The sequence below is a fragment of the Salvia hispanica genome, chromosome 4 (genome assembly GCF_023119035.1).
Source record: "Salvia hispanica cultivar TCC Black 2014 chromosome 4, UniMelb_Shisp_WGS_1.0, whole genome shotgun sequence".
In the NCBI taxonomy this organism is placed as follows: Eukaryota; Viridiplantae; Streptophyta; class Magnoliopsida; order Lamiales; family Lamiaceae; genus Salvia; species Salvia hispanica.
Genome location: NC_062968.1, coordinates 1,042,136 through 1,064,827, shown reverse-complemented (window position 1 = coordinate 1,064,827; position 22,692 = coordinate 1,042,136). Strand labels below are relative to the sequence as shown.

General features: G+C 37.2%; 5 protein-coding genes across 6 annotated transcripts; 2 read left to right on the top strand and 3 right to left on the bottom strand.

The window, feature by feature from the left end:
* Positions 1–329: 329 nt before the first annotated feature.
* On the top strand, positions 330–10,212 carry LOC125220128 (phosphatidylserine decarboxylase proenzyme 2-like). 2 transcript variants are annotated; one of them, XR_007176298.1, is made up of 22 exons: positions 330–647; positions 719–798; positions 1,327–1,351; positions 1,651–1,710; positions 1,907–1,975; positions 2,657–2,749; positions 2,833–2,883; positions 4,125–4,208; positions 4,493–4,584; positions 4,942–5,097; positions 5,469–5,553; positions 5,861–5,972; positions 6,227–6,327; positions 6,516–6,563; positions 7,975–8,121; positions 8,396–8,491; positions 8,651–8,725; positions 8,806–8,898; positions 9,348–9,434; positions 9,525–9,575; positions 9,839–10,046; positions 10,133–10,212. XR_007176298.1 is itself a non-coding variant. In XM_048122265.1 (21 exons), the coding sequence occupies exons 1-21, from the start codon at positions 435–437 to the stop codon at positions 9,941–9,943; spliced, it is 1,923 nt and encodes a 640-aa protein (XP_047978222.1). In that variant the 5' UTR covers positions 330–434; the 3' UTR covers positions 9,944–10,101. The 2 variants fall into 2 exon arrangements, 1 of the variants encoding a protein (XP_047978222.1); XM_048122265.1 differs by lacking the exon at positions 10,133–10,212 and having other exon boundaries at positions 9,839–10,101.
* A 64-nt stretch (positions 10,213–10,276) lies between these two features.
* On the bottom strand, positions 10,277–12,188 carry LOC125220129 (putative clathrin assembly protein At1g03050). The gene is made up of 2 exons (XM_048122266.1): positions 11,490–12,188; positions 10,277–11,367 (listed from the first exon to the last, which is right to left on the bottom strand). The coding sequence occupies exons 1-2, from the start codon at positions 12,148–12,150 to the stop codon at positions 10,277–10,279; spliced, it is 1,752 nt and encodes a 583-aa protein (XP_047978223.1). The 5' UTR covers positions 12,151–12,188.
* A 2,591-nt stretch (positions 12,189–14,779) lies between these two features.
* Positions 14,780–15,795, bottom strand: LOC125220130 (vacuolar iron transporter homolog 4-like). Its single transcript, XM_048122268.1, has one exon. The coding sequence runs from the start codon at positions 15,754–15,756 to the stop codon at positions 15,130–15,132; it is 627 nt and encodes a 208-aa protein (XP_047978225.1). The 5' UTR covers positions 15,757–15,795; the 3' UTR covers positions 14,780–15,129.
* Positions 15,796–17,420: 1,625 nt separating this feature from the next.
* On the top strand, positions 17,421–18,149 carry LOC125218219 (vacuolar iron transporter homolog 4-like). Its single transcript, XM_048119851.1, has one exon. The coding sequence runs from the start codon at positions 17,463–17,465 to the stop codon at positions 18,081–18,083; it is 621 nt and encodes a 206-aa protein (XP_047975808.1). The 5' UTR covers positions 17,421–17,462; the 3' UTR covers positions 18,084–18,149.
* Positions 18,150–21,270: 3,121 nt separating this feature from the next.
* LOC125185154 (vacuolar iron transporter homolog 4-like) lies at positions 21,271–22,097 on the bottom strand. Its single transcript, XM_048081645.1, has one exon. The coding sequence runs from the start codon at positions 22,078–22,080 to the stop codon at positions 21,442–21,444; it is 639 nt and encodes a 212-aa protein (XP_047937602.1). The 5' UTR covers positions 22,081–22,097; the 3' UTR covers positions 21,271–21,441.
* Between the last annotated feature and the right edge of the window lie 595 nt (positions 22,098–22,692).

Here is a 22,692-nt window from a genome sequence, read left to right as displayed (position 1 = left end):
ATTATTTTGAATTATTTATGATTTTTTTTTTAAAAGGGAAAAATCGATTTCACCAACGATTAAGCCATTGGCCAATCAGGACGTGCCACGTAGGGTTGCTCAACGGCACGGATATACTCTTAGCTAAGAGCCATGCCATACCGTGCCGCTAGCACGGACGGAAAAAAAGCTACCGCTGCAGATGCTCTAGTATCGTAACGAAAATGTCCATACCTAATTATGAGGTATTTATTTGACCATTATAGCATCGATAACTAGGATATTTGGTGGGACCCACTCACACTCCCTCTCTCTAGAATATGCGCCTTGTTTTCCAGCAAGTCAATGCTCTATTCATCGCTTTTCTTCTTCCTTTTTGGGAACACTAGTAGTTTCAACCGAAAAAACCCCCAATTCCTTTTCGATCGCTTTTCTCAGCAGCTCTGTAATCGAGGATGGGCCATGGAAGCTCCAGAGATGAAGCTCAGGATGACTCAGCGGATTCCTCCGGCTCCACAACTTCCAGAGTTCAGCGGCTCCGGCAGCGCCTCAACCGCCACCGCCCCCATTTCCGCCGCCTCCACCGCGCCTCCGGTTCTGCCTCGCAGCTGAAGAAATTGCTCAAGGAGGAGGACTTCGCCGGCATCGCCCTCCTCTGCCTCATCGGCGTATGTCGCGTTCTATTCAATTTTGTTTGTAATTTTTCGTTAATTTGATAATGGCGGTTGGTTGTTTGAAGGCGGAGATGAGGATCAAGGATAAATGGCTGGCATGCGTTTCTCTCGGCGAGCAGACCTTCCGAACTGCCATTTCTGATCAGTTAATTCATTTCTCTCTCTCTCCTTTTTTTGCTTCTCTAATCACTAATTTTACCTGTTCAAAATCATGAGTACTACTTACTATCTATGGTGTTTAACGCGATTAGTTAGAAAATCATGTTAAAAATAGCGATATCATGGTACATGAACAAGTAAAAGCACAGAAAAAAACGGAGCTAATTTTCTAATGTAACATTTTCTTCTCCTCCTACCTTTAAACTCATCTTTTGTAAGTTTCTTTGTTCTACAATTTTACTCAGCAATTTGATCACCAGTATCGTGAACTTAGTAAGGGGTTGATATAAGTCATGCTTGTCTTTTAAAATTAATATAAGTCTTGCTTCAAGTGAAAGCATTGTATGCTGCATTGATATACTATTGTCATCATCTTACATGAGATGACGTTATGTGGCTACTTTTTTATTTCAAAAAGGTGGTTGTTATTATATCATACATGTATATATTTTTGCTTCTGAGATAAGTTTTACTGTTCCCATGTATTGATTGTTTTCTTGTTTCTTTTGAACAGAACCGATCAGCCTGTCTGGAACTCTGTGAGTATTTGCTAAAATATTATCTTGTTGACACATGAATCTACTGTCAGAAAAAAAAAAAATTATGTTGTCTCAATCATACCGTTTAGATAATCTGTCATTGTACCGAGTCAAGAACTAATAGTTTGTTGGGGATGATGTGGTATTGTGGCTAAAATTCTCTTAGATGATAGTTTTCTTTTGCATAATACCCCTCACCCCACCCATGCAAAATCCTCGTTCCTCCCCTGATTGTAGGTTTCCTTTTGGTTTCATTGTAACATTTGCTTAAGATGAATCATCACTATGTCACTCTACAGGAGAAAAAGCTTCTTTTGGAAAAAAATGGGGCACGTGTTGCAAGAATCTCTGTATTTGAGGTTTGTATGAAGTGCTGTTCTGATGTCATTTTGTTTCAAATCAGGAAAATATTTCATTAACAAGCTCCTTCTGTTCATGCCTTATTTTTGAAACAATTGATGGTATCTTTCAAATAATCACTCTGATACCTTGATGCTCTATCTTAACGGGCCAGTAAGCCAACTGAATATCATTCTCTTCGGAATCCCAATGCAGACTAATAGATTGTCGAAGAACAATCTTATTGGTTACTGTGAGATTGATCTGTATGATTTCCTTACTCGGGTAAGTTACACTAGTCTTAGACCGTTCCTGTCTATGATTTTGTATGAGGACATGTTAGTTGAACTGAATAATTTATTAAACTACATATATAGATGCTTGTGGATGATAGTTAGCTTGCTTAATTTAATCGGTGGGATGCATTTACCTATATATGGGTGTTACAGTGGAAACTATATTTTTCTTGAGAACAGTGTATAAAAGTTATTGCATTCGCAATGAAATTAACTACACCAATAAAATGAAATTTTCGCCCCCATGGGACTTGAACCAAGGTGCTATGCATTCACCATTAACCGATATCTCTGGGATCAAAAGACTGGAAATGATTCTTTGTTCTCACAATGTGTATATCTGTATTTTAGCTTTGTTTGAAGCTCAGTATGTGTACTTGAATTCAATTGGATGACTTGTTAATGATTGGCCCATACATTTATAAAAAGCATAGCAATTTTTGTTTTTATTACCAACTTGATTTATTGCCTGGGGCATCCTTTACACTTTTATTATGGTTGTGAGAGGATTAATTTAACCAAATGATTATACTTTCAACAGCTCTAAGCTTCTTCTTGATTTATTTGCTGATAGAAAACCATGAATACTTTGTTTATTTTGAAAGGATGTGCCTTTTTCCCCCCTTCTCCATATTTTTTCTCATTTTAATCCTCATTAACTGTTATGTAGGATTCAGATTCCGATATAGATGTATATGACCTATTAGATCCAACTTCTGCTGGAGGAATTGTTGGCAAAATAAGATTGTCATGTTCCATTGAGGTGCAGTTATATTTTACACTTCAATTAGCCCATATGCAAATAAATTTGTATGTTCCTTGAACTTATGGTTGTGACATTTGTAGGATCCAATGGAAACAGAAAAGAGTTTTGTGCGGCGGATTTTGTCTGTTGTGGTATGTGTTAACTTGGCACGTTTCATAATTTTTTGTTGTTGCTGTAGTACAAATTTTTTGTGAATTTTTTTCCCGGAGTACAGTTGATACCATATGGATCTTGCTAAGTAAATATTTTGGAGTAATGAATTTATTTTGCTATTGTTCCTTTCAGTTCTTATTGTGTTGTTCTTGATTACTAGTCTCCTTTGTAAAAGGGAGTTTTATAAATGGTGCATCAAGTAATGTTTTGCTTTGCTTATAAGCACTTTGAAATATGTTATTGGATGTTTAGAACTCACAAGCTCCTTAAAATTGTTTGATGTTCTTGATTTTTTTTCTGAATCTGTTTCTGTTTCTGTTCCTGAGCTGATAAATCCTTTAGGATGCTACGGCCTATAAACTATACTTGTGTAAAAAAGATCTTATATTGGTGGATTCTTTAAAATTGAATAGTATCAATTAGAAAGTTACGCTTGTTTACATTTTAAATCCTTTTTAATCTTGTTTTATCTAAATACTTTTATGACTTTTTCTTAAAAAGGAATATATACCATCTTTAGAAATAACTTATAGGATAACAGCATATAGTATATAAGTTTAGCCAAACACCATATAAACAAAGCCCATGCCCTAGGTCTATATAAGTGATCATTTCCTAAAGTAAAAGATGGACAAGTGCATCGGAAGATAAAAAGGGGTAGAAATGTAAAAAAAACCCAATTATAAAAAGTCATATTTGATGATAGGATCTCTAAGTAAGAATTAGAAACATTAAATTTTAAAGGAAATTCCTCCACTTGCATTAATAGCTTATTTTACTCCTCCTTGAGTCATCTGAGGGGTTGACACTTGACAAACTGCAGCTATCCTAGTAACTAGTTTTACTGGTCTAACAGTCTAACTCAAATATTTATTGTCCCTGTCTGCATTTTGTTAGTTGATGATGAGTCTACTCTAAAGATTACTTAGCTTTATTACCTCTGACTGTGTGGGAGCATAATGTAACAAATTGAAATTTGTCAACCTTGCACAAGGTCAAATAGTGATTGGCAGACATTCTTGTGATGTTATAATCAAAACACTGGAGTTTGATTTCCATTTTTAAATTATGAAGATGCTAGGATATTACTTATTAGGATAAACACGTGAGCATATCAACAATATTTGAGCATTCTTTTCTTTGTGAGGCAATATGATACAATTACATTTTTCCTTTATGGAATAAAACAGTTACATCTGTCCCTTGTTTGATTAAACAGGATTATGATGAAAGTGGAAATCTTTCATATGATGAATTCTCAAACCTAATAGATGCATTTGGCAATCAACTGGCTGCTACAAAGGTTTGTTTATGAATAGTCATTTTCATTTCTCATTCTATTAGTAGGTAACATTTGTTGCTGAATATTGTACACCATGTTCGAGATCATAACCTATTTGAGGTGGCCACGTTACATGGTACTTTGGCCTGGTCAAATGACATATCCTGTGTTAAAATCTCACTTCCAATAATTTTTAATTGGTTTACCACACATGCAAGACTTCAAAACGAAGTCCTGCACAAATAGATTCTTATCACCATATTTCATAATCTATTATCTTATCTCTCCGTTTCATCTTGTATCAGAAAGAGGAACTTTTCAAAGCTGCTGACGAGAATGGGGATGGAGTTGTCAGCATAGATGAGTTGGCTATGCTTTTAGCTGTTCAGCAAGAAAAGTAGGTTCTTGATATAAGTTCTTTTGGGAAAGAGCAGTCATTTATTAGCTTGTTTCTATTCTTCTTGACTATTAGGTGTTTTCGGCGTTGGCCTTCTTAGATCGATTAAGTCATGCCTCCTAAAACTAGAAAAAGCAGTGTATTGTTGAATGTTATGCATGTTTAAGTACCTTGGCTGCTGAATATTGGTTCTAACCTTCTAGGTGACGATGTGCTACTGCACTGGACCCAGTTTCTTCTATATGTTCTTTAACTTTTCTTCATGATACTATTGATTGCTAGAATCAACTATGATGGTTTCATTACTTTCAGAACTTCTCACGATGGCCTTTTTTTGCTTGAAAATCCTTTATGCAGGGATCCGCTTATCAATTGTTGTCCTGTCTGTGGAGAAACTCTTCACATCTCAGATAAGTTGAATGCTATGATTCATTTGACCCTTTGTTTCGATGAAGGAACTGGAAATCAGATTATGTCCGGAGGATTCTTGACTGACAAGCAGGCTTCAAATGGGTAAGGACCTGCCAGTCATAGCTTCTCTCATTTCTAGCTAATATTCACCTTTACATTCTTTTATGGGTATATGATACAAGTGCAAAAAAATGTTTAAAGAGGGATTCAGATCCAATTTCAAATATATAATCTGTAAAATTTCAGTATAACTTCTCCCATAATTTGTTTTATCTATTAGTCAAATGTGAGATATCAAATGTAATTCACTTTCATCTTATCCACTTATACGAACTGTTTGAATTCTCTTTTGGTATGAAATAATTCATTATTTAGTTGAGTTCAGAACGCAGTTGTTTCTCTCCTATTTATATCAATAACACTGACGGTTCCTATAATAGATTACTTTTGTAATATCAATGTTCTCTGCACAGATGGATGTTCAAAGTAAGTGAATGGGCTCATTATTCATCTTATGAAGTTGGATTGAGGTCTGGGTCAAGTGCTTCACATATCCTGGTAACCCACATCTGTGTGTACCTGAATAAATATTAATTAATGTGTTTCGATTATTGTTGTTGTTTTATGTTTATTTCTTCCTTTAATTTTTTTAATTTGAGCCTCTAGGCAATCTTTTACTTCTATTATAGTCCAAACACTGTAATAAGTTATGCTCGGTCAGAATTTTAGAGTAACATAATAATGCATGCAGAATAGAGGGGTCTTTCTGCTGTATTTGTTAGAAACTATTTGTAGTAGAATATTCTATATTGTCAATGTATTGGGACGCATTCTTAAATTGACAAGATACTGTTTTTTATTACAGGTTTTTGATAGGCGAACGAAAAGATTAGTGGAGGAAACAATTGATGGCAAGATTGTGCTATCTATGAGAGCCATATATCAATCTAAAGTTGGGCTTGGACTCATGGACAAAGGTTGCATTTTAATTGATTTCTTCTGATAAGTCTCAATCAAGTGTTTGCTGTAACATTATATCATCTCTCTCTCTCTATGCCCCACACCCACACACACACCCACATACACCTTCATGCATTTAGATCTTTCTTGGATCTTTGTTTACTTCATCAATTTGGGGCTAGTTAGATACATGTAAATATGTCAATGATACTTTTCTATCATGCTTAATTCACAAGTTCGCTTATATTAAATTACTGCTATACGGATGCAGGGGCGAAGGAACTCCTGCAGAGCATCTCCGAAAAGCAGGGCAGGAAAATGGATTCACCCGAATCTGCTAAGGATATTGAAAAGTTTATTTCTTTGTTTAAGGCATGATATTCTTTTGCCCAAAGCACCGCACCATATGTCAATAGATATGCATGACTGCTGCTCTGTGCCATATAATTCTTCTTGCCACTTATCTTTGCAATTATAGTTACTTAGTTTAATTGTGTTTATATTTGATTCGATTAGCTTATTTGGGAGCTCCCTAATTGCAATTGTTGATTATGTTGCAGGATCAATTAAACTTGTCTGAAATCAAATATCCTTTAGAGCAGTTTAAGGTGGGTAAGGGTTTTAAATTTGTCATGTATTCCACTCTTCATGGTGCTTCTTCTGCAGAGTTACTGTAGTAAGACTTGAAAGTACATTAAATTGACATTTATCATTTTCCCTGAACTGATATATATTTTCCTATGAAATAATAGTATAATGATTTGAAAAAATTGTCCATAACAAAACTGACAGCTGCTCTTTGACCAGTAATCTGTGAATAATCAATTAAATGCAACTCAGTTTTTAGGAAGCAAATGTTAAATAACTGAAAGATGAAAGATCCGGCTTCTGAATAGGTAAAAGTATTATGATTAATAAGACCTATAATTTTCTTATGACTGGCATTATGTGTCGGATACTTTATGAATTTAAACAATATTTGTAAATATATATCATGAATAGATATTTGTCATAATTTTGAAGAATTTTAAATGCAAAAAGGCTAAAAAATAAACAAAACCTCTATACATGTGTATATTAAATTACTAAACTATCCTTCGAAATAGACACTTTTATAATAGTGCTGTGTATCAAAATGAAAATTAATTAAACCCTCATAACTATGAGTTCTCGAATTTTTCATATTTTAATTATCAAGGTTGTTGCCTTCAGATTCTTTTTTAATTGTCCAATTCAGTATAGAAAGGGAAACTCACAGGCCAAAGTCACTGCTTGACCCCCTTACCACTCCCTCCCCGCCTATAAAGAAAAGAAAGAGAGGAGAATCCATTGTCCCCACATGTTTCCTTTGCTTTAGATTTAAAGTTATTACATTGGTTTAAAGTTATTACATTGGGTTCTTATCTGATGGAATTTGATTCTGTAAATTGACTGACAGGTTGCTTTTCAGAAATACTAATCGTTGTCAATACTACCTATTCTGTTACTTAAGGAAACCTAGAATCTCCTTATGAAGATGACTTTTTCATATCTAATCAACTATAGTACTGGAAATTTTTTAGTAGCATCCAAACATGTATCACAGAGAAACTCTTAACTTATTATATTTGTTTTCTAGGAGTATTAGCTTTAACATGCTTTTATGTTTTAAATCTTCGATGAGAGCTCTTCATATTGTTGAGTCAGCACATCCCCAGTTCCTCACCCATTTCAAGAAATCTGTTGAAAGTGTCTGGTCTATGTATCATCATCTAAGTATAAACTTATTGTTATGAAAGCAAGCCAACCATCAACATCAAAATTCCATAAAAAATTTTATGTTGTACCTAGAAATTTAACAATTAAGTTTGCATTCTATAAGCATTGCCCCATTGTATGCACTTTTATGGCAATAGATTGCATTCCTTTTCATCGCATTAGTTGAACGCTCACAAATTATTTTTTTATTCTTTGTGTCCTTTCCTTTCTATTCTGCTTTTCCGAGTCTTCTATTCATAAATGAACTTTTCACTGTTGCAGACATTCAATGAATTCTTTATAAGAGAGTTAAAACCTGGTGCGAGGCCAATCACCAATGCTGGATGTGATGATGTTGCAGTATGTGCTGCTGATTGTCGGTTGATGGCATTTGAAACTGCTGAAGATTCTACGAGATTTTGGATTAAGGTATGGATGGGTATTTGCTATAATTCACCAAATGGCAGTTTTTGTAAACGTCTGTGGATCTATTCATATATAAAAAGTGATTGGTAAAGTTTCTGTAAGTGAAAATAATAATAAAAGTGACTAGTTTTAAAGCTTTTGCCAAATTTTATACTTTTAGCTCTCGACCTTTTGGAAGCATATTATGTTTTTTTAAACAACTATAGTCCGCAACAGTTAGCAACACTGCGCAGAAGGTGCTATATAGTCTGATTCAGAAGCTCTGTTGTCATGCTAGGGTCGGAAATTTTCTGTACAAGGCCTTTTAGGGACTGAAGTGTGCTCTGATGCCTTCAGTGGTGGAAGTTTAGTTATATTCCGCTTGGCACCACAGGTAAAATTATGTAAATATCTCTTGTTCTTGAGTGCAATTAAGGTTCCTTTATTCATCTGGTGCAGCTGGTAAAACCTTGATGTGGAGCATAATTTATTTTCTCTAATAATATCTCAGCTTTTTTTATTTTCTGAATTCAGTACCTCCAAATCACTGCAGGACTATCATCGCTTCCATGTTCCTGTTTCTGGAACTATTGAAAAGTTTGTGGAGATACCTGGATGCTTATACACGGTACTCTTGAACTTCTGGCATGTCCTGTGGCAGTCAGCTTATTTTGATCTATCCTCATTTCTGCTCTCTCCTTTTTATAGGTTAACCCAATTGCAGTGAACAGCAAGTACTGCAATGTGTTCACTGAGAATAAGCGCGTTGTATCTACAATATCAACCAAAGAATTTGGGAAGGTTTGGTCATCGCAACATTTTCTATTGCTACTTTCTGCAAAAGACTACATATTGTTCCTTCTTCAGGATTCACTATTCAGTTATGCTTTACTGATAAGTGTGTTTGTCTGGACAATTGTTATTGTTTCTCAAAATCGTAGGATTTTTTATATTGACTTTTTATTTACTAAAGGTTTCCACTTATGCACCAATAGTTAATACGAACATCATAATTTTGTCCTTCAAATGACTGGTGTTCTTAGAGCCTGGAAAGATCATTATATACATGAGCATCTACATAAATATAAATATGCATGGATTTTGATCCTGCTATCCAAAACAGTCCATTTTTACAATGATGAATTGCTGGTTTTTGCTTATGATTTCTTGATTCAGTATTGAGTTTCCATTTTATGTTTCCTGATACAGAAAACTGTCTAATAGACCTGAAACTATAACTTTTGTTGCAGGTAGCTTTTGTTGCTATAGGAGCAACCATGGTTGGTAGCATTAATTTCACCAAAAAAGAGGGTGACTACGTCAATAAAGGAGACGAGGTTCATGATTGTTGACAACTTCGCAAGTTCCTTTATATTTTTATCAGGCTGAACTATATCCAGTAAACTACTTTTAATTCGTTGATGCAGTTCGGATACTTTTCATTTGGCGGAAGTACAGTCATTTGTGTCTTTGAAAAGGTTGGTGCTACAGTTTATTTATTTATTTAGATAATTGAATATGTTGCTGATTTCTAGTACCTGTTAATTATTATTTCATGCATAAAATTCTTTTATTCAACAAATATACATGTTGGCATGGCTGTCTCTGTGGGTAATTCTATATTTTCTTCAGTTTTCTTGTAAATGGTTAAAATAAGTTGCTAATAATACTTTAATTAGTTCACAAGAAGTGTTTCATTTGCTGTCAGTTTTGTTAAAGATTGCAGCATGCTCTTCTGCAGGATACCATCAAGATAGATGACGACCTCCTGGAGAATAGTTCAAGACACCTTGAGACGTTGGTTTCTGTGGGGATGCAATTGGGCGTGTCCATCAAAAAACGCTAGGCTAGAGAGAGGTCGCTTAAGGCAGAACCTTGCATTATTTGGGCGTGCAAGGGAATGCCAGCCAACCTTGTACCATTACCATTGATCGATAATTCGATACAATGTCTCGTATTTTAATGTGAATATATTTTTACAGAAAATGTGTATTTGAGGAAATATTTCACCTACATAGTCCATATGTGTTTGCAGGAGATTCAAAACCAAATAATCAAATTGGAGTTTTGGCTGAGTGAAGCATCTAAAGTAAAGATACACCTCAATTGCATCAAGTATGGCCACAAGTAACTATTTTGAAAGTTTTTTTCTATTCTGTATTATTTGTATACAAGTAGCTTATGGTGTCGTCGTGTTGTGCGGGTATGATGAACTCGGGTTTGCCTTAGCTAAAGCTGCTGGTCCCTGCATCCCATCCTTTGCATATTGTTGCCACATTAGTTGCTCTTGTACAAGAAAGCTTTGCTTTTTCTCCAGCTCCGACATCTGCACGTATGGTGGTGGTGGAACAGCAAGGGAGGCGGCAAAAGGGTCGTAATTCTCTGAACTGGCGGTTCCGCCCTCGGCTAAGGGTGGTGCTGGCAATGCTAGCATGGCCGGCCGACCCGCTGACCCTAGAGCAACACTACTAGCACTTCCGGTAGCTACAACACCCGAAGAAGCCACTGCCTGAGATAATGCACCTTGTTGGTACATACCATCAAGAATCATTGTGTCGAACCCTCCGGGAAGCGATACCGTTTGGTTCGACAAGTGGCTAGCAGTCTGGACTAAAGCCGTCTCCCAATCCCCAGACGATGACTCTTTGAAGGCCTCCCATGGGTTCGTTTTATTTTCCGGACCGGCCGTGGGTAGGCCGCCGTCGAACAGAGCTAATGCTAGCATATCACCATGCTCTTGTGTAGTAGGTGCATTTTCACCTAGGTTCAACAAATCCCCCTCTTCTTGAGTTTTCTTCTCTTCCACTACCTCTTTCTCTTTTGCTTTAGTTTCCGGTAATGGTGGTGGTGGTGCTGGCAATGCCTTGATCTTATTCATATCCTCTTTGGGCTCTGTCTCTTCGACGGGTTCGGGCTCCGGCTCCGGCTCCGGGCTGGCGGGTCTCTTCTCACGGGCCATGATCGTCCTTTCGCGAATGTAATCGTCCATCATGTCGAGCCTTTTTTGTGAGATCTTCTCAACTTCGGGATACTCGGAGGAGCGCGCAATGCCAACGTTCTTACACCACGTGTAGAACGCATCCACGTCGTCGTATTGCTTGGACACGCGGGAGAAGATCTCGTGGACTTTCACCATTTCTGGTATTTCTAGGTCCATGAAGCGTTCAATCAAGACTGACATGATCTCTGTTATGTTGAAACAGAGCTGAAAGCTCTCTTTCACTATGGGGTATAAAGCCACATTCACAACCCTGTTCTCTCTTGCAGCACCTACATTCATTCATATAAAAAATGATTAATGGCTGATGTTGTCTCATTATTTAGGGTGTTTACTCGAAAATGTTCCGATAAAAACTTCTTAGAGTGACATGTTTGTGACCCTAAGCACCTACCTGTTGGCTTGCATGACAAAAACCTCTCTAGAAGTTGCATTAGATGATTGATCTTATAAAAGATCTTCTCAATCTTCATATCACGGAGTGGAGTGCCCTTCGGCACAATGGCGTTGCACGCGGCGGTGGTGGCGAGCTCCGCCCCCGAGACATCGCACGCATAGCCCCCCCCTTGGTTCGCTCTGCGGCCCTGCACCTTAAACTCGAGCTGCTCGTCCAAGTAGAGCCCGTAGGTGCGGACGAACGCCGAGTAGTCCCACGAGTTGGAGCGAGCCGAGGCGTCTCTGAAGTCACTCATGTTGAGGAGGCGAGTCCCGCGCCTTGTCGCGAAGAAGATCTCCTGCTCGTAGGCGGCGTCGCCCTCCGAGAGCAGGCGCTGGATGAGCATCAGGGCTTTCAGGGCCACCACCCAATTCCTCGTCTTGCTCAGGCGCCTCGTGATGGTGCTCACGCACGCGCTCACGAACATGTGGGAGAAGGCCGTGAGGTTGAGGATCTCGCGGACGTAGCGCTCGTCGGGAGGGTACTCCTCGTGGCGCGTGGCCTTCACGATGGCCACGTCGAGGTCGGAGAGGGAGGTGCTGTTGCCGACCTTGGCTAGGCCGATGCTGGTCTGGTCCTTCACCGCCCCAATGGCTTTCCTTAACTTGCTTGGACCCATGTTTCCTTTCTTGATGATGTTGGATTGCAACTTTTTGCCAACCTATCACCAAAAAAAATTCTCTATCATTGCAAAATTAAAATGAATTTTTAAAGAATAGTATAATTTGAGTACCTGAGGCTGGCAAATATAGAATTATTTTCTTTGATGAAAATATTTATGGTGGTTATTTTGAAGAGAAGAAAATGTTTCTTCTCTTTTGGTATTTAGGTTTTGAATCTCCCTATGAATTTCACATATTTTTGTTGGAGATGAAGTTGAAATGCCAAAGAATCAAAGATTCTACCGTGAAATACGGTTGGGCTACGGTTCTTGATTATTAAGGTGCTATATTTTGTGGTAGAGATTAACATAAATGAAAGTATTAACCAATAATACATTTTTAGCACTTTTTGTTGAGGAAAATAGTTGGCATTTAGGAAGTTTTGTGCAGCCATTGAAAATGCTAGATTTTAGCTGCCATATCTAAAGTTCAAGATCATTTTTAGCAAACAAAAATATTAAATGATCATTGCATATTAGCAAACAAATATATTGAAGCTCAAGATCATGGATATCCTAATTACAATCGCTAATTAAAATTTCAAACTAAAACTTATGTTTCTAAATACATAAGATATTTTCCAAATACTCTTCATCGCCATTCGCCACAAGTTATATAATGTTTTTCTTTTGAATACGAGAATTGAAAAAGTGATGTTTAAAAATTGGGACAATTGTTATTTAAAATATAATTTTTTGTTAACTTTTAGTCAATTTCATATCGTTTAAATTTGGAATATAAATTACCAAAACTTTTCAATTTTTAGGTAATGATCAAGTCGAAACTAATAAGACAAAATCAAATATAATACGCAAAAAACATATCATTTTGGATATATTGACCCATTTTAATTAACACTCAAAATATAATGACGTCATTTAGCAAAGACAATGTCGTGTTTTGTTGTCTTATCTTATCATATTTAATTTCGTTAAATTAGTTTTAATTTTCACTATTTTGGAACAATTGATTGAGAATCCATTAATAATCTATTGCGGACAGAGTAAGTATTGTTTTACGTTGGATATTTTATTCTAATGTAATAGTGTAGGAGTCCAGCGTATTTATAAGTTCTATCTCGGGTTTTCTTTGTGGTTCTTTCCCGAGCGATAGGAGGTCGAACCACCCTACTAGACTCCTAGATATGAAAAGGGGAACTTGTCAGAAATGCTTTGGTGGAGCTGAATGCTATCGCTTTTCGCAGAGTGTGGGAATTTGAAGGTGTCGGCGGCGGAGACGCGGCGGCAAAGGAGTTGGGAGGTGGTGAAGTGGTAGCACTTCTATAAATGGTAAAACCCCTGAGACAAAACCCTTGATTTTTTCCTTTTTTAGTCTACTTTCTTTCATTTTCTTGGTACTCCATTTCTTTTCTTTTTTTTAGGTTCACCCTTAATATTCTTTATTTTGAAGAAAATATAAATCATTATCTTTCTTTTATGTTTCTATGTCAAAAATTATATTTAAATTTTAATATTTAAATTATTGATAAATTATAAAAATAAAATAATAAAATAATATAGTTCATATTTTACTTTATACGGAGTATAATTTTAATGAGATGAGGGGAGTGTTATATTGTTAACTAAATGCTTAATTGCTAACTACAACTCAATAATAGCCATTAGATATTCAAACTAAAGGCCTAGATCATTAACCACAAAATGTCAATACGATCAACAAAAAACGTCAATAAGGCTATAGGATTAATTCCAATAAAAATCAATAGGGGTATTAATGTCAAGTTAGTAATATAACTAACTTTTAAAAGAAATCTCAAAACTTTAAATTCATATAACATATATCAAATTAAAGATAATTTTATAAGGATTCCAACGATATACTACATGCATATGTTCCGACGTCAAAATTTGAAAAAAAAAATCTAGAATTTTCGTATTTTTCGTACACAGGCTAATGTCAATATAGCTAAGATAATATGTCAATATAAAGCATATATAATGTCAATCCTAAATTTGTGTTGACATTCTCAAAGCATTGTGTTGATATTTTCGAAACACTATATTGACATTTTCATCCAAAACCCTAATTTTGTGTTTTTTTTTTAATTTTTTTCGATTTAATTAATAAAAACTAAAATTACACGTGGCAAATTGTAGACCACACATTTTTTAAAATCATGTGGCCTTAAATTAGTTGTAGTTAGCAATTAAATGATGAGTTATCAATTGATCACTCCCCTAAAGGATGATATATAAATAAATTATTCATAATCTCATTGAATATTGAGAAAAATAAAACTTTGTTAGTATAATTTTAGTTTATATGCAAAATCAGGATTTAGTGAATGTTTGTTTATTACGTGCAATTACCTTTGTATATCAATTAGAGTTTGATGTAAATATTTGTAAATAGTTTAATGGATAGTGGAACATTGTGACAAATAATCCTATCCAAAACCAAAAGTGAAAGACGCTAGTATTAGTTAAACAAGTGACCTAAAAACAATTGAGTCACTTCAATTAACTAATTCATGGCTCATGCTTGTGTGTATTTGTTCACCTTCAAATTTGCTTCAACCATTCATGCATGTATATATACTGAGAGTACAAGTTACAAATGACATTATAGTTCCCAATAAAGCTTAACATAAAATGCATTGGCTTAGGACATCCATTACAAAATATAGTCAAATTTTTTTTCCCGACAAAACAAAGCTTGCATGAACACTAGTCTTTTTGCTCATGCCAATGCACATTTTGTAGTTATCAACACTACATAAAATAACATCCCTCAAACCTAAATTCACTTTGAGACGACGAAATACATCTTAGTAACCAATAGATCGAGGGTTTGATTAACCACGACTACTGACACATACGAGAAATCATTACTGATCCTCTTTATTTTACTTTCTTTAAAAAAAGGGAAAAAACATAAATCCACACGCACGACCAATAGATCAGGGGTTCGATTCATCACATCTCAAATCCGCTCGACCCGAGCAACTTCGTGAGACCAAATGTGATAGCCATAGCCATCCACCCACCCACCACCACCCTCACACAAGACCTCACCACCTTAGTCCTCCCGAGCACCGCCCCGGCCCCTCCAAACCCCACCAATCCCGCGGTGGTGGCCGCCACCACCACCCCCTCCCGGACCCTATGGTCCTCCACGAACGCAGCCACGAGCAGCGGAAGCACGGCCCCCAGCGAGAACGCGATGGCCGAGGCCGCCGCCGCCTGCCAAGGGTTCGGAAGCGCCTCCCTCTCCGCCTCCTCACCGTTTCCGGCCATTGCCGCTTTCTCTCTCTTGATCTGAGCTTTCTCTATGTCCAGCTGAGTGTACACCGACACGAACTCGCCGATGGCCATGCTGCAAGCGCCGGCGAAGAGGCCGGCGAAGCCGGCCAGGATTATGGCCCGGGCGTCGTGTTTTAGGGCTCCGACGCCCAGGATTAGGGAAGCGATGGTGACTAGGCCGTCGTTGGCCCCGAGCACTGCGGCTCGGAGCCACTGGGCCCTTTCGGAGAAGTTGATTTCTTCCTCCATTTGGGGGAGGTCTTTGGGGATTGAAATTGGGAGCTGGTTTTGAGCAGCCATGGAATTAGGGTTTTGCTTTGGGAGTAGAGATGGTTTGGATTGGGTGGTGAGTTTGGTACATTGGGAAAGGAGGAATTAAAGAGGTATTTATAGAGGAAATTAGACACTAATTAATTAGAGATGGCACTAACTCAAAAATGAAAGGAAAATAAAATAGGGATGACATTAGTGCAATATTAGAGGAGGTGGATTAAAAAAATAGGGTAGTGTAATTAGCATAAGCATTTGTTGTGATTAAATATATCCACTATTTTTAGGTTTATATATTGTTAATTGGTGGCGAAGCCAGGATTTTAAGGTTGAGGTTCACAAAGATGGGGTAGGGTATATTACGAAAGATGGGGTAGGGTATATTACGAAAGATGGGTAATGGGAGAGAAAGAATTAGAGGATAAACGAGAGAAACTAGAGATGCGATGACGAATATGGATAAAAGTAGTTGGCATTAAAAGAACAGACAATATCGTGGAGATACTATTAAGCTAATAAAATTTTATCTATACATGAACTTTTAGTCCAGTCACAAAAATTCCAATAGCCTTAGAAACAAATTATTAAGTAGAATATTAATCTACTACTCCTATTAAGCTATATTTTATGATGAATTGTTTATATAATTTATTCCCATGAAATTACATGGAGATATATTTGCATGCATTACAAATTAGTAGGTATAGTAATACTAGTATTGTAATATTGTTGTAACCTTTAAAGATCTATAAAATAGCAAAGCATGTCCACTAATGAGAATTATAAAATAGGAGGAGTGTGCTCTCCACACATTAGTGGGGAATTATGGCTTTAAAATATCGAAGGGAGTGTGCACTCCACACACTTATATGTATTTTATTAATTTATAGGATGGTGCAGAAAGATGATTGGTTGATAAAAATTTGGATTCTTTCTTCCACTTAGTAAAGAGGCTTTGTGATTATTGTTTTATAAGTTAGGTCGTTGAGAAAGAGATGTCTTAACAAATCAATTTGAGTTCGTCATATTGTGTAATAAGTAAATTAATCAATCCACATATATATTGCTTATTAATTTGTCCCACGGATTATAATTAACATCATGATTGACATATATATAGTCGATCCATATATGAAGAGATGAATCAATTAAAGTTACATGCTGCCTAATTACTTAAATAACAAACCTTTATGGCTTTTGTCAAAGTGGAAAAAAGGAATTTGAGTAAGTATTGCTCTTTGTGTGTGGAATGCACACTTCCATAAATAATCTAATATGTATAGTTTAATTTGATATTGTGTGGAGAGCACACTCCCATCTAGATATGGACAAATATAAAGTTACTCAAGGTATTACATTGTTTATAAAACCACTATATACATAGATTAAGATATAGTATGATAATTAAGTTTTACTTAGGTAATTAAGTGGTTATTAAAAGTCACAACTAAATTTATGTGTGATTGTCCCCATATTAAACATTGGAACGAATCCGAACAGTATTTGTACGAGTCAATCATGTCTAATCTATCAAACCGAACATCATATATATATATGGGCTTATATAGGCCTAATTTTTTTTGCTTCAATTCTACAAAATGCATCTCTAAATTCTTGGATTTCTTACCACTTAACCTTGCATCATTTGTTAGTACAATTAATCTCTATTTATATCTCTAAAGTGTTCTACCTCTATAAATATATTCCAATCATATTTTCCTAAGTCTCATCAATCAATGGCTAATAATATCCCAAACCACCTCCAAATCCTATACCTAACACAAAACGCCATGACCAATCTCCCTCAAATCAAACAAGAAACCGACTACGCCGCCTGGCTCCGAGCCGCCACGCTCGGAGCCAACGACGGCCTGGTCTCCATCTCATCCCTCGTGATGGGAATCGGAGCCACCGGAGCCGGCTCCAAAGCCACGATCCTCACGGGCTTCGCAGCCCTTTTCGCGGGCTCGTGCAGCATGGCCGCGGCCGAGTTCGCCTCCGTCCACTCCATAGATCAGACGGCTCGGACGAAGAGAGAGAGAAGAAGATCGATTCCTAATTACCCTTTGCTCGCCGCCATGGCGTCGGCGCTTGCCTTCTTGATGGGAGGGATTGTGCCGTTGCTCGCGGCCGCGTTTGTGGATGACTCTAGGGTTGGGGCGGGGGTGGTGGCGGCCGCGGGGACGCTGGGGATGGCGGCCTTTGGCGGGGCCGGGGCGGCGCTCGGCGGGACGGGGTTGGGGGGTGGATGTGGGAGGGTGGTGGTGGGAGGGTGGGTGGCCATGGGCATCACTTTTGGTCTCACTAAGTTAGTTGGGGATATTGGTTTTGGTGGTGTGTTTAATAGTGTAGAATAGTTCGTTGCGATGTTCGGTTTGATTGATTAGATAAGATTTAGGACTCGTTTGATAAAAAAGATGAGATTTGAGAAGATATGTAAAATAAGATAAGAAATACGGGCTTCATGTCAAGATATTTAAAGATATGATTTTTTTTCGTTGTTGTTTGATAGAACATAAATTATCTAAATTTGTATAGTACATTAAATAACATGGTTTAACTTGACAAATTGGTGGGTTATATAAACATGGTTAAAGTTATAATTTTGATAAGATTGGGTAGGGCCCTTATCTTATATTGGGCTTTGAGTTAAGCTTAACTATAATATCAAATAATTAGAAATGTCCATATATAATTCTCTATCTTGGTATTACTAACTTATCAAACACGCCCTTTAGTGTTATGAATAATGATAGTTCAAGTAGGTAATATAGAATTTATTGTGATTAGTCTTGATGGATTTTGACAAAATTAATCTCGAATAATCTCAGACCAATTCAACTAGGGACAATTTTAGGACAAATTGATCTTGAATAATCGAATGTGTATATGTGCACATTTTTCTAGTATTATTTTATTGGGTGACTATTACTCCCTCCATCCACGATTAAGAGTCTCATTTCTAAATGGCGCGGGTTTTATGAAATGTTAAGAAAAGTGAGTGGAAGAAAGTTAGTGTAATAGGGGTCTCACTTGTATATACTCCCTTCGTCCCTGATTAAAAGTCACACTTTTCCATTTCGGTCCGTCCCCAATTAAGAGTCACACTTCATTTTTACCATAAATGGTAGTAGATCTCACATTCCACTAACTTACTTCACTCACATTTTATTATAAAACCAATATAAAAAAGTGGGTCCCACTAATTTTATTATATTTCTTAAAACTCGTGCCCGGTCAAACTGTGACTGCTAATGGGGGACGGAGGGAGTATTAGTTTAAATGATATATGAGTGGAATGAGTTAGTGGAATGTGGACTCTCTTTATCATTTATGGTAATTATGAACTGGGACTCTTATTCGTGGACGGAGGGAGGACTACATAAGAGGATAGTTTGACATTAGTCGATTTTTGCTCATGTTGAAAACGGTATGGTGAGGTTTGGGCTACATCAGGATTTTGGATTTAGCATAGTTTGCACTTTGCACAAAGTACGTAGTTTTACGATTATGGGATATTTATGTGTGGATTTGAAATTAATTTGCAAATCAATTTATCAATACCCGCGCGGCTATTAATTGTAACAACTGGAATAAATTGATCTAAGATTTGGAATGTCAATTTAACCGTAGTTCATGGGTTACCCCAAATAGAAACAAACACATTGAAGAGTAAGGTGCTGAAAAAGAAAAATCAAATAGTAGGTTGGTCCAAATAGCCAAAGCCCAATAGGACTAACCAGAAAATTTTCTCATTATTTAGTTTCAACTTCATTTACTATACTTTTAAAAGTTAAAATAAATCCTTTATACAATCTTCAAAAGTTATACTCGTCATTTTATTTATTTGTTCCTTACTTTATAATTTGTCTATGAAGGTGTATAAATTTCGATTTAATTTTATTTGAGCTACTTTTTCACTATTTCATACTTTGTGCGGCGAAAATACCCTTAAGGCTCAATCATCTGTGTTATCTTTGCCACGGAACTTTTCCCTGGTACCGATGACAGTTCCGAAAATCGAATTTAATGTAGTTTTTTCAGCTCTAATCGGTCAACATTATTGGGGCCACTCGTCACATAACCCCACCTAAATCCGCCATTATAATGTCCAAATATCGCAAACAGCTCTGAAGTTCTGATTTTTCGTCCGCACCAAATACATGTGTTTGCGAAAATAGAAAATAACTACCTTACTAAATAGCATGAAAATAACCACCTTACTAACTAGCATGAGGCTTGTTTTAGAAGCGAAATCAAGTTAATTAACATGCCAAAAAAAACGTGAACGAGTGATATAATGTGTGACCAAGTATAGCGTCTTGAAATTAAAATACAATGATTATATAGTTACGTATCAATTAAATCATGATGAAACAATCACCTAATAAGAAATAGGGTAAATTGCAGGTCACAAACTTTGGGGAAAGTTTGGTTTTTCCCAGAAACTATAAAAATTGCGCCTAAAGTCACGAACTTTATCGGATCGTGCAAATTTCCCACTACCTGACCTGACGACATATTTCCGTTATAAACTTATCCCACGTGGCATGCCGGAGGCGTGACTTGGCAAAATTTCTAAACTCATGTAATATAACCTCTTTTTGGCTGATTTCGAAATCGTGACCCCGATTCAATCGACAGAAAACGTAATCAACAAGAGTGAAATCGTCGACAAACGGTTTAGGGATGAAATCGGCGATGTGTAAAGAAGATTCAATAAAAGAAGCATAAAACGACGTCGTTTTGTGCCCAATAAGAAATTTTGTCAAGTCACGCGGGGATAAGTTTTTAACGGAAATATGTCGACTCGTCAGGTCAGGTAGTGTGGGAAATTTGCACGATCCGATAAAGTTCGTGACTTTAGGCGCAACTTTTATAGTTTGTGGAAAAAACCAAACTTTTCCCAAAGTTTGTTACTTTTTAGGCAATTTACCCTAAGAAATATGGCAATTGGTTGTTTATCACCAAATTTGACCGAATTCAGATTTTTTCTAAAAACTTAAAACTTTGTCGTAAAATATCATGAACTTTGATATTGTCGATTTCCCACAAGCCTGAAAATCAATGGCAAAGTACAAACTCTCTTCCATCTTGAAACGTGATTCTCACTTTTATATACTCCATCTTCTCCCATAAAAATTAGTCACGTTTTCCAATCTTTGGTCGTCTACGAAAACTAGTCTCTATCCATCTATAATACTCTCAAACTATGTGAGAATCTCATGTTACACTAACAACATTTCAACAACCTTTTTTTTTTCCTATTTTTGTCTTATTTCACCAATTTTGCATTAAAATATGTGTCATCCACTATCAAAACTATTTTTATGGACGGGGATAGTATTAGTTTTATAATTAAATTTGAGTGAAATACTGAAATGAGTTAATGAATCATGAAACATACTTGCCATTTATACTAAATTAAGGAGTTATCTAACATAAAGTACGTGTTCTTATCATATTTGTTTTACTTTATCTTCCTTATTAAATTATCCCTAAAAATGTAATGAGATTCTATTAGCAAACAAACTAGAATGACAAAATAAAACTTATATTATCGAACAAAGAAAAAGGGAGATTACATTATATCAATGTCTAAACTTGCAAAACATAAATCCCACATAACAATAAATCATTATATTAAGTTATTAACTCAAAAAAAAAAACACCAATTAGTCATAGGTTCGAGTCATCAACAACGTACACTTCAAATCAAATGCCACTAGTGTAACCAATCAACTTGGTAAGACCAAACGTGATCCCCATTGCCACCCACCCCCCAACCAGCACCCTCATCGCCGCCCTCACCGGCGGCGCCCTCCCGAGCGCCGCCGCCGCCCACCCAAACCCTATTAGCGCCACGCTCACGGCCGCCACCACCGCCCCGAGCCTCACACGGTAGTCCCGCGCAAACGCGGCCGCGAGCAGCGGCACTCCCGCCCCCACCGTGAACGCCGCCGCCGACGCCCCCGCCGCCTGCACCGGGCTCGGCAGGTTCCTCTCCTCGCGGCCCCTTTTCTCTCTCTTCATCTGAGCCACCTCGATGTCGAGCTGAGAGTAGACGGAGACGAACTCTCCGATGGCCATGCTGCAGGCGCCGGCCACCAAGCCGGCGGCGCCGGTGAGGAGCATTATCTTGGCGTCGCGCCGGACTGCTCCGATGCCCATCATGAGCGACGCGGTGGAGAGGAGGCCGTCGTTGGCTCCCAAGACGGCCGCGCGGAGCCATTGTGCTCTCTTTGAGTAGTCTTCGGCCTCGACTAGGGCTTCTTCATTTTGCCCTAATTCGATTTCGATGTTTTTGTTGGACATGGTTTTTTTGTTGTTGTTGTCCATTTGTGGCTTCTCCATTGGGAATTGTTTGAAATGAAGAGTGGAAATGTGTGGGTATATATAGAGTTGTTCTTGATGTGGAAATGATTTTTGTAAGGTTGGAGTGTGGAGGGCACACGCTATTGCCTTTTTATAGAATTTAAATTAATAAGCTTTTATGAAATTGTGGGAATGGTACATATTCTGCAATGGTGTGTACACATCTCATAAAGCTGGACACAGTGAAGAAGGTCGTCGTTAGTGTTGGCATGCAAAGGTGGTGCATTGGCAATCTTCGGTAATGGATTGCGGAAGAAGACGTGGCGTCGACGACATCTTCAAATCGCAAATCGATAAGATTGATCAATCGATCCCAACTCCACCTAGATCTGCTATTGATACACCGGAGTTTGATTTCACTTATGTATCATAAGTAAAAGCATTGTTCAATTAACTATATCTGACATGTAAATGATAGGTACTAGTTATCATAAAAACTACGTTTTCTTGTAAAAATGTGAGAATATTTGCACTGAACAAAAATGTGAGAATATTGCACTAAAAATGTGAGAATTTTGCACTGAACAAAAATTAGTCAGGGTTCAAATGAATTCATTAGAGATTAATTCAAATATTGCATTTAACTACCAA

Coding starts and splice junctions, on each gene's coding strand:
- LOC125220129 (XM_048122266.1), bottom strand. CDS start 12,150: ATGGGTCCAAGCAAGTTAAGGAAAGCCATTGGGGCGGTGAAGGACCAG. Junction 11,368..11,489: donor TTTGTCATGCAAGCCAACAG/GTAGGTGCTTAG, acceptor GAATGAATGTAG/GTGCTGCAAGAGAGAACAGG.
- LOC125220130 (XM_048122268.1), bottom strand. CDS start 15,756: ATGGCTGCTCAAAACCAGCTCCCAATTTCAATCCCCAAAGACCTCCCC.
- LOC125218219 (XM_048119851.1), top strand. CDS start 17,463: ATGGCTAATAATATCCCAAACCACCTCCAAATCCTATACCTAACACAA.
- LOC125220128 (XM_048122265.1), top strand. CDS start 435: ATGGGCCATGGAAGCTCCAGAGATGAAGCTCAGGATGACTCAGCGGAT. Junction 1,711..1,906: donor CAAGAATCTCTGTATTTGAG/GTTTGTATGAAG, acceptor ATCCCAATGCAG/ACTAATAGATTGTCGAAGAA. Junction 9,576..9,838: donor TCATTTGTGTCTTTGAAAAG/GTTGGTGCTACA, acceptor GCTCTTCTGCAG/GATACCATCAAGATAGATGA.
- LOC125185154 (XM_048081645.1), bottom strand. CDS start 22,080: ATGGAGAAGCCACAAATGGACAACAACAACAAAAAAACCATGTCCAAC.